This window comes from Miscanthus floridulus, chromosome 2 (genome assembly GCF_019320115.1).
Source record: "Miscanthus floridulus cultivar M001 chromosome 2, ASM1932011v1, whole genome shotgun sequence".
Lineage (NCBI taxonomy): Eukaryota > Viridiplantae > Streptophyta > Magnoliopsida > Poales > Poaceae > Miscanthus > Miscanthus floridulus.
The window spans coordinates 103,801,042-103,812,455 of record NC_089581.1 but is presented as its reverse complement, the minus strand read 5'-3'; the positions used below and the strand labels follow the sequence as shown (position 1 = coordinate 103,812,455).

At 41.2% G+C, this 11,414-nt stretch overlaps 1 protein-coding gene across 4 annotated transcripts; it reads left to right on the top strand.

Annotated features, from left to right (window-relative positions):
• The first annotated feature begins 2,695 nt into the window (after positions 1–2,695).
• Positions 2,696–6,445, top strand: LOC136539282 (uncharacterized). 4 transcript variants are annotated; one of them, XM_066531227.1, is made up of 8 exons: positions 2,696–2,991; positions 4,285–4,391; positions 4,487–4,628; positions 5,001–5,037; positions 5,646–5,719; positions 5,836–5,929; positions 6,025–6,107; positions 6,210–6,445. In XM_066531227.1, exons 3-8 carry the CDS (start codon positions 4,557–4,559, stop codon positions 6,378–6,380), a joined length of 531 nt encoding a protein of 176 aa, XP_066387324.1. In that variant the 5' UTR covers positions 2,696–2,991; positions 4,285–4,391; positions 4,487–4,556; the 3' UTR covers positions 6,381–6,445. The 4 variants fall into 4 exon arrangements, with proteins under 4 accessions (XP_066387324.1, XP_066387325.1, XP_066387323.1 ...); XM_066531228.1 differs by lacking the exon at positions 4,285–4,391 and adding an exon at positions 4,192–4,253; XM_066531226.1 differs by having other exon boundaries at positions 4,192–4,391.
• The last annotated feature ends 4,969 nt before the right edge of the window (positions 6,446–11,414 follow it).

The following is an 11,414-nucleotide window of genomic DNA, read 5'->3' as shown; positions in this document are numbered from 1 at the left end:
GGCCGGAGAGCTTCTGCGCCAGGGCCTGGCCGCTTCTCCTTACGCTGGTGATGTCTGTAGGCATCGTCGGGCTAGGCAGGTGGCGAAGCAGGAGCAGCGGGGCAGGCGGTGGAGCAGCGGGGTAGGAGCAGTGAGGCTGACGGAGGAGGAGGAGCAGCGCGGGCGTGGGCGGCAGGAGCAACAGAAGGGGCAGGCGGCAGAGAAGCAGGAGCAACACGAGACGGGCGACAGGAGCAATGAAAGGGGACGAACATGTGGTTTAATGGGCTGGTCAGCCGTGCGATGTCTAGATGGGACGGACGTACCATCATCGTTAGGGTGGACATTTGTGCCATCACAAAAATGTTGTGATAAAGATATTTCTTTCTGAGGTTGTGTTTCATGTGGTTTTTTGCCCTTTTGGAAGTTATTATTGTACTCGCTTCCGCTCTCTTTGTGATGCTGAGTTTTACACAATGGCTTAGCACTAGTTTTTTTATTCGCAAAAGACGTCATAGTTCATCTAATCATCTTAACAAAAAAAAAACAAATTTCGGTATTATAAGAACCCTGTCCAAAAAGAAAATTACAAGCAGTTCTGGAGTCTTCTCCTCCACCACAATCATTGCAACTATAGTTAATCCGTGTTGTTCCTAGCAGGGCGGTGTCATCAAAATTCAAGGCCTTATTCCAAACTCTAAAAGAGGCCCTACTGGTCATAAAAAATAAAATGATATATGCATACGTAGCAATGCGATAAATAAAAAATCATATCTATTTATTTTGTGATTGCATAATTTTTATTTGAACACAATATCATTCTCTTAGTGTTCTTTAAATTATTTAACAGAATTGAAATAAAAAGACTTGTTTTCACTTGTTGAGTAGTAATTTGTGATCCTCGCAAAAAAAAAAGAGTAGTAATTTATGTTTTTTATCGGATGTGAGTGTATGCACCATCAACCGTTTTGCACAATACAATAGTTCTCCATCTACTTATAGCAACGAGTAATTATTCATTAACATACAGAAATATTTGTATCGATAAATATAAGATAATTAGTCAATTAAATAATTACCTCCCACGGGTCTTTAGGGATCAGGAATTTATCCCTTGTGACCTACACCTGGGTCGTAAAACCTTCACTCTTATCCTTCTTGTTTTGTGTTTGGAGCTATAAAATCTTCATTAACACCGCACTATCGTACCGTGAGCTATCCCCTAAGCTCATACTCTATGGTCCCTCCGTCCCACAAAGAATATCATTTTCACTTTCCGAGAAATTAAACATTTTTAACTTTATCTAATTAAATATAAAAATATTAATATTTATAATGTATAATTAGTATCATTAGATAAATCGTAAAGTATATTTTATAATAAATTTATTTAGTGATACAAATGTTGCTTCTATTTTCTATAAGTTAATTAAACTTGGCAAAGTTGGTTCATCACGCATCTCATAGTATCAACTGTTTTCTTGAGGGAGTACATATCGACATATCGTGGCATGTATGCCTGATTGCCTATGGCTTACCTTCCATCTTTGGACTTACGGTATAACCACCTTTTTTTTAAAGTAAAGTCAATCTACTTCTGCGTTGTTTGGCTTATCCCATATTTAATTTGTTTGGCTTCTTTTTTTTAGCTGGAACAGTGTTTTTCTCTCACAACAATTTAGCCTAAACTATGTTTTTCAGCCAAGTTTCAGACCAGCGAACGGGGCCTTCACCCTGGGCGCTTTTTCACCGAAAACCGAATACCCAACCGAACCGGTTCGGTTTCGGTTTCCAGTTCTATGAAGTTCGGTGTTTGGTTTCGGGTTCGATTTCTATGCCATACCGAACCGAAGTACCGAGAAACCGAACCGAACTCTATTTTTTCCTGTTATTTATCAAAACTGATAGAGTACTGTGGTTTATTATCAAGAATGAACTGCAAATTTGTATTATTTGATTTGAGCATTGAATTGTTAAGTTTGTAACAGTCTTGAGTCTTCAAATAATATAATGTGCTGTGCAAGTTTGTATTGTGTTGTGCTGTCAGTTCTAAATCCTGTCTGATGTTTTCTTGCATCGGTTCATTCGGTTTTAACCGAAATTGATCGGTTTTTAGAATTTTAGCAAACTAATCAGGGTCATTTTTTGAAAACCGAAATTTTAGAAAACCGAAGAAACCGAACCGTCGATTAAAACCGAACGCCTAGGCTGAAATCTACTATCACCTCGTCTAAGGCTGGACGAAAAATTCGAAGCTCGTTAACTCACTCGGTTCATGGCTGGCTCGACTCAGCTCGGCTCGGAGCCGAGCCAATATTTTAGCTCGTTAGCTATAACAAGCTAATTCGAGCCAGCTCACGAGCCGCTCGCGAGCTAAACGAGGCAAGCTTTCAGGAAAAAAAGTATCAAAACTTATATTAGTTTTTGTATTACTTCATGTCTTGCACTTTACAATTGACTGGTAACTGATCTAGACTCTATAAATTAACTAGTAACTGGTCTAAATGCATTTCTTTTATATTATTATTATTTTTAAACTTTAGATAAATACAAATATTATATTTTATATATTTTTTATACCTGGCTCATGAGCTTAACAAGCCGACTGAGGCTTTTAACGAGCCGAACCGAGCTAACTTTCTAATTCATTAGGTTAACAAGTCAAACCAAGCTAGTTTATTATCTTACCGAGTCAGAAGGAACCGAGCCGTGACGAGCCAGCGTTAACCTCGTCCCTCGCCTCTCGAGAATCGAGTCTCGAGCCCTGCTCCCGTTCGCCCCCACCGCCGCTGTGGACGCGGACGCGAGGAGGACGAGCCGTTGCCCGCCTCTCCGCCTCCACCTATTCCTCGCCTGCCCTCTCGCCCTCTCGTCCTTGCTCCATCGCCCTCCTGTTCACGCCCGCCGCTGTTGAGGACGCGAGGAGCGACGACGCGCCGGCGCCCGCCTCTCCGCCGCCGCATCCTCCTGTCACGCGAGGAGGGTACCGCTGCCACTGCGCAGTAGCCTCTGGTAAGCTCCTCGAGTTCCGATTGTCCTGGTACGGTCTGGGTTTCCCTTTTGCTTGTTTGCCCTTGAAGCGTTTGATACAATGCGTCAAGTCAGTGCGTGCTGAGCGGCTGAATGTGCCAAATTCAGATGCTTGTTTCTGATCCAAACATTCTAACACAATGAAATGGCTTAATTTTGCTTATAGTGAAGAAACAAGTGAAGAGTTTGCGGTTGTGTTTAATTTGTACTGCATTTCTGTGTTGAGTGATATCAGAGGCATTGGTCCAGTTTTTTCTGCTACTTCTTTTCCTGGTAGATTCTCCATGTAACAAACTCTAATATGTGAGTGATATGTTAAGGGATGAGATCAAGTTTCCATACAACATAGGGCTTACTTGAATGTGTTTTAGGAATATGAGGTGATTGCCCGTACAGATTGTGTATCTTACATTACTTCCATCGATCATTTGTGGTACACACTACAGTTTAAGGCAACAACAAATCTCACAATGGCATTTGTGTCTTTTACATTAGTTCTGTCAATCATTTGTGTTATTTAATCCATGACTATATTCACTCACAATTTTTGAATCTGAGAGTGCTATTGTGCATTTTTTTTGGGTGGGGCAGGTAAACGAAACATGACTTCAATGCTAATGCTATATGCTTCAGGGCATGTGGCAGTTTCTTCACTTTGCACTTTGCGTTCGCCGGAAATAAAAATGTTTCCTTTTGTTTCCTAAATTGGATCACAATAAACAGATTGCTCTTTCTATGCCTCATGGCTTGTAACATCATTTCTTATGTAGCACTATTATCACTGTATTTGCATTAATCATTTAATTTGGAATATCATGGTAAACCGTGCATTCTTTTACTCTAGTGAGCATTCCATATTCTACAAAGTTCTTTTAATGGTGATGTTCTACAAAGTTTGTACTCCCTCCACCCCAAAAAGCTGGGTCTGCATATGTTATCTATCCTCTTTTAGCTGTCTCCTTGCACATGCTTCTAAACTCTTGTTGCTATAGATATTGAGCCACTTAAACTCAGTCTACTTGTGTTTTGACCATATATTGGAACTTTAAACTGTATATTATGAATTCCCTATAGACAATTGCTCTAATTCTGAGGCATATTATGTAAAGTGTACTTTCAGCCAAATTGGGAAATTTCCTATAAAGATAAGAATGATCTTCATGCCCCTCTTTGTATTTTTAGGGTGCTGCAAATAAGGCTTTGTGTTGGTGCTGCGTGAAGCATAAAGCTCTAATTAAAACAAGGTTCATGATCAGAGACTATTCGTTGTTGTAGGTTTTAGATGCTTTATGTCAAAAATTTTGAGGCTCCCATAGTAATGCAAGGGCATCTGCTAGTACCAAAGTAAAGCCCACACAAGAAGCACCGTGGCATTGGCAATGGTGTTCCACTAGTCCCTTTCTCTGGTTTTCTTTTCAGTCAATCAAAAAAAAAAAAATCCTCAGCCTGACGTGTTGTTCTTCGGTGACGGTGCCAGCGCCGGCCTCCTTGCTACCTCAGCTCTGCCGGGCTAGCCAAGAAAATCATCTGATTCTAGGTGGAGAGTCATGTTCACGAATGCGCAGCGCCAGGTCGAGCGCACCGGCCGTTCTGGGACTCCGCGAGACCAGTACCTTCAGGTCAGTCCTGTCCCTGGTTTTTTTTGGGAAAATTAGGTGAGTACCATTAAAAGATCTATGGTTTAGAAAAATACCACTCAAAGATTCACTTTTAGAAAACTAGCAATCTTTCGGTGCTAGTTTTCTAAAACTGAATCTTTGAGTGGTATTTTTCTAAACCATAGATCTTTTAATGGTACTCGTCTAATTTTCCCTTTTTTTCTCGAATGCGCAGGAGAGCTGCGTATCATTGTATTAATAGAAGAAGTCCTGTCCCTGGTCCTCCCTTTGTTTTTTTTTTCATTCCCCATTGATTGGTGCTGGCGCTGGACATTCACCTTGCAAATCCGTTTCTCGCTGATTAACCTGTTCCGCTTGATTGTTTGTGTCCAGGATCTCGTGACCCAGTTCCAGAACGCCACGGATGAAGGTTGGTGTCTACCTTACGCTTGGTTCTTTTACAGGCCGCCGTGCAGCCCACACCCTACAGCCCAGTCTCTGTGTATTTCTCTAGCTTCTTGAGTGTCAGTTTAGGAAGCAGTTTCGGCAGCAATGCGCTTTAGTCTGAAAATTGTACTAGTAATTTGTGTGATTAGAGGTGATGCTTTGTTGCTCCTGGTTGATTGTTTCATTGGGATGGGATCTATTACATGGATTAGTTCAAGTGGAAAGATGTTTTAGTATTGAGTTATACTTCACTATTGGATACTATAGACAATTAGAGCAGATCTAGAGGACAAAACAAAGATATTCAGCATAAGCTAAACTGGTATAAACATCTAGAGGGAAAAATGAAAATATGCAGCACAGACTAATTCAACCACAACAAGAACATCTGGTCCGTGTGTCGGCGGTACTTGCTATATGTATGCTTTCTGGATGCTCTGATTAGATTTCAGACAGATGAGCATTGAAAAATTATCCCGTGTGGTCAATTTATAATGGAGAAGCTCATAGAGATGATGTATTCTTTATGTTGAACTCTATAAGTTCCATGCTATTATAAATTGTACACTCACTTTGTCTGTCTTGTTTCAGAATCTAAGGAAAAGATAGCTGCGAACTTGGCAAATTTTGCTTATGACCCTTTTAATTATGCCTTCATGCGCCAGGTTGATTCCACTAAACTTTTCTTTTGGAACACTTGTTGCAGATTTCCTGTAAAGACAATCTTGAATTGGCTTTATTACTTTACAACTGTTCAATAACTCTACTTTTATTTTCTCAGCTGAATGTTCTTGAGTTATTCTTGGACTGCATTACAGAGCCAAATGAAAGGCTTGTCGAGTTCGGCATTGGTGGAATATGTAACTCCTGTGTTGGTGAGCAACACAATACCTTGAATTCTATGATTTATTATTCGATGTGAATTCAATGAAGCGCTCAACACCTTCTGTATCCACCTTTCTACATGCAGATCCTGCAAATGCTTCAATCATTACTCAGTGTGGTGGAATCCCATTGGTTATACAATGCTTGTCGAACCCGGTGTGGAATACTGTAAGTATTTCTGAAGCTAATGACACTATAACATTAGTACCTCCAAATTCCGTACATGTAGTCCTCATGTGAACAATTTCCCTTTTGATGATTGCATGACAGGTGACTTATGCACTTGGGGCTTTGTATTACCTTTGCAACCCTTTGACAAAGAAGGAGATCCTGAAACCAGATGTAGTTAGGACTATAAGAGAGTATGCTTCAGCTGGAGCTGTCAGTACCAGCTTCAGCAATCTGGCTAATGCTTTCCTGGAGAAACATGTTGATCCATGATATTCTCTGAGAATTTTACATGCTGTTTTCATATTCTTGATATGAGCTAAAGAAACTAGAGCTCAGGTGGGTGGGTGGGGTGGGGTTTAAAATTAAAGTCAATTTCAAGCCCATATTTGAAACCTGCTATGCGTCCATCTGATGTTATTAGAGCATGTACCTTGTTTCTAGATTGAGAGCTATGCACAGTGTTCAGTTCGGAAGCTAATTTGTCGTAGTTCAGTTTTTCTCCAGTTATTTGTTGAATGATTTGAACGTTAGCAGATGCCTTCTTGGATTGTCATCTTGTCAATTGCTTGTGAATGAATATTCACTGAAGCTGCAGTGTAGCATCGTGAGACTTGTTTTCCCTTTTCAATGTCTAGCCAGCGCGGCTGGAAGACTACCTAAGATGGGACATGGTAGATTTCCTCACAATTTTACGTATCAAATCACTCTAAGCCTTATCTGTTTCAGCCAGGGATTATCAGCTAGCCAACAGTGTTTTTCTCTCATAACAAACCAGTATCAGCTGGGCTTATCAGCCTAGAAACCAACTAGCAAACAGGTCGTCTGTCTCAAACTACAGGTCGTTTTGACTTTTCTAGTGAAATAGCTTTTATTATCGTATATTTAGATATACGATATGTCTAATATATAATCTAGAACAACCAACGTCCTGTTCGTTTGGGTTTGTTTGGCTTATAAGCCGTATTTTTTCAGCCAACGAACAATATTTTTCTTTCACACCAAATCAACCAACAGTATTTTTCAACTATGGTTTATCAGCCAAATAAGCCCAAACGAATAGGACGCAAAATGACCTCTAAATTGAAACGTAGGGAGTACGACAAGTCGGTAAATAAGGGCATGCTTAGTACGACCCAAGCATATGTAGCGTAGGGAGCATGACAAGTCGGTAAATAAGCGCATGCTTAAGTACGACCCATGCATATGTAGCTTGTTTACTGTAATAATTCTGGTGTGATCAGAACATTTCAAGAATTGTAGTGAGATGACAGCAGGCGGCAGTATCTTCATGTTCTACTTTGCCCAATGTAAACACTCTTTTTCAAAATGGAAGGGCTAGCGTCCGAACATCCGAATAGGATATCGCGTCCGGACGTAGCTCCTCCGCTCATATCCCGTCTCACGTCCCGCGTCCGCATCCCGTGCCCACCGCGTCAATCGCAGGACCGCGCCTACCCCGCGCTGGCATAGGGAGCCCACGTGACTTGACCCACGGCTGCGCCCTAGTAGCAGCAACAGGCGGCTGCGGCAGGCCACTGTCCGTCAGCCACCGACATCCTGAAACACCTGATCTACTTTTAAAACATTCATATCAAACATTTACAACATACTTTGAAACAGATGAAACACTTGAAACATACGTGTATATGCATAACGACATATGCAACATCTAGATAAAACACTTACAACATAAGTATGAAACATATAAAACACTTCAAACATATGCTTGAAACATGCGGGTATAGTAATAGCAACATATGCAACATCCAGATAGAACACTTGAAACATACGTCTGAAAACATCTGAAACACTAGAAAAATAATCTCGCAACATGCTTATACTGTAATTGCAACATATGCAACATCCCATATTCTACTTTTACAACATCCAGATGAAACACTTGAAACATAAGTCTAAAACGCCTGAAACACTTGAAACACAGCGCCACCGGCGACCACTGTGAAAGGTCATAATGGCTAGAGAGGGGGGAATAGCCTATAAAAATTTCTACAACAATATTACGCAAAGCGGTTAGATAAATATGAGGCGAAACGAATGTTGCGCTAGCCTACTAAGAATATAAGACACCTACCACAATTCTAGTTGGTATTGTCTATAAACACTCAAATGATATGTCACTACACTAAATTGGTGAGCTCTCAAAGACTAACTAAAGAGCCTCACTAACCACTAGACATGACTCTTGCTCGCCCTCAAAAGTAGCTACACTAAAGGGCCAAGCTACACTAAGAAATGTAAATACGCGGGAAGGATGGAGTGTTATACCGCCATGTAGAGGAATAAGCCAATCACTAAAGGAGCCAATCAATTACAAGAATGAATACCAATAAAGACCAATCACATCGGAATTAAATGATGACACAATGATTTTTTACTGAGGTTCACTTGCTTGCCGGCAAGCTAGTCCTTATTGTGGTGATTCACTCACTTGGAGGTTCACGCGCTAATTGGTATCACACGCCAAACCCTCAATAGGGTGCCGCACAACCAACACAAGATGAGGATCACACAAACCACGCGCAATCCACTAGAGTTGCCTTTCGTGATCTCCCATGGGGAAGGCACAAGAACCCCTCACAATGTCGACGATTGGAGCTGGCAACAATCACCAATAGCCGTTCAACGATCCACCAATCACCGGGCTATCTAGGTGTCGACAAACACCAAGAGTAACAAGAGATTCACCAGCCCAAATCACCCAACTAGTGCCACAAGATGCTAGAACACTAAGCAATACACTAGAGGCCCTCTAATCTCACTCAAGATGATGAAATCAAGTGTGTAAGTGAGTGGAGTGGTGTGCTCAGCTCTCAAAGGGTGTATGTAGATGTTAGAAGTGCTAGGAGGGTCACCAAGGCTAGCCACTAGCTCTATTTATAAGTCCACAAGAAAATAGAGTCATTACCCCTTTGAGTCAACTTCTACAGGGTCACCGAACATGTCGGTATGGCACCGAACATGGGGTGGCGGCGTCCCTGCAACAGTCATCCAATGGCTAGTCACTAGCCGTTGGGGGCACTAGACAGGCGGCAGTGGCACCGCCCCTATGGTGGCGGTGACCACCCAGCCACTGCCCGAGAAACCCCCTTCCCTAGATAAAAATGGTGGTGCACCGCCATTAGGGCGGCGATGCATGTGGCGGTGCCTAGCAGCCCTTCCCTTGCTCTCTGGATAAAAGAGGCGGTTCCATCGCCCCACCAATGGCGGTGCACCACCCTCTCCATGGTGGTGAACACCGGACGCACTGGTGCCTGCGCCTCCACTGTTGCTCTTAGCCAGAGTCCAGGTGGGCACCGCCCTAGGGGTGGCGGTGCAACGAACAAGGGGTGGCGGTGCCCCAGTGGCAGCACCCCAAGCCGAGTTTCGCCTCTGTTTCTTCACCTTTCTCACCACCTTTTCTAAATGTGCTAACACTCCAAGTGTTTCACCATCACGTGCAAGTGTGTTAGCATTTTCACAACCATTTTTCAAAGGTTAAACACTTCTCACTGATTATGCACTAGGCCTAAAATGCATATGCATGTTTTCCAACACCTAGTGGCACTAGATGATTGAGTTGTCCGATAACATCTCCTCTCTTAATAGTACGACCATCTATCCTAAATGTGATCACACTCGCTAAGTGCCTCGATCACCAAACCAAAAAACTCTTATTAAGTTTTACCTTTGCCTTGAGTTTTTTGTTTTTCTCTTTCTTCTTTTCCAAGTCCAAGCACTTGATCATCATGGTCACCACACCATCATCATGATCTTCACCATTGCTCTATCACTTAGAATAGTGCTACCTATCTCATCATCACTTTGATAAACTAGGTTAGCACTTAGTGTTTCATTAATTCACCAAAACCAAACTAGAACTTTCAATCTCTCCCTTTTTGGTAATTGATGACATCCCTTTCACAAAGATATGAATTGAAATTTAATTTAATTCATGTTGCTTGCCCAAGCATATTTACCATGTGCAAAAGGATATGGACAAGTTTCATGAACTCCAAATGGTAGCATTAGCTCCCCCTACATATGTGCTAAGAGTTTGGATTGAAAGCTTGCACATTTGCATGGAATTGAGTTGTGGGAGAGTAATGTCTACCAAATGATGCTAAGGTATAAGAGATGGACCTTTAAAATATGATACCAATCGAAGTGCACCAATATACCATCCTTAGCACCATTAGTAACTAGACATGCACACAAAAACTAGAATACCCCGTGAGATCAACATTAGAAGCAAGGGTCTAGTTTTCATAATATAAACACAAGTCTAAGTTACTCAACCTATGCATGCTAGTTTTTTATTTCAAACCTACAACTAGCATACACCACACAAGCATGAAATTTTAAATTTAAAACTTGTGCCATGCAAGCAAACATATGAAATACACATCTAAATGCACCAATCAAGTTTATGAGCTTGCTCCCCCTACTTGTGTGCTCAAAATTTTAATTGATCCCCTTACTTTCTCATATTTCTCCCCCTATGTCAGTTTCCCTCCTTTGTCATTTAACCTTATCTTTGTGCAATTTCTCCACCTTTGTCATCAATGACCACAAAGGTTTAATTTTAGATAGGTTAAGATTATCAATGTCAATCAAGGGGGTGAGGATCATTTTACCAAAATTGGTCCAATCTAGAACACTTGCCAAAGATATTTAACTCGGTTTGATCCAAGGATAAGCTTCTTCACACCTCCAAATAAGGGTTATCTTATACCATGTTGATTTAAACACTTGTAGCTCATTTTCTAGATCAAATACTAGGTTCACAAACCCACAAACATGCCATATGCTACCACTAGATTAAGTCAAGCATCAAAGTAATAGTGGTACCATACAAGCATCAAATTCATTTAATTTTCATAAATGAGCCTAAAAGATATGAGGAATGACTAGATGCACTAAACAAGTCCTTAGCAAAGGATGTATGCATGCCAATCAACTTTTACCTTGGATTGCTCGAAGAAGAGGCATGTCATATAAGTGGGGGTGCATCAACACATATTTAAGAAATCCAATATATTCAACTCATTCCTTAGCTTGCAAAACCTTTTCTCATCCAATGGCTTGATGAATATATCAGCAAGTTGATCTTTGGTGCCCACACTCTCAATACAAATGTCCCCTTTTTGTTGGTGATCTCTAATGAAATAATGGCGGACATCAATATGCTTTATTCTTTCATGTTGAACCGGATTGTTGGTGAGCTTGATTGCACTCTCATTGTCCAAAGCAATGGAACTTTCTTGAACTTGATTCTAAAGTCATTCAAGGTGGCCTTCATCCAAA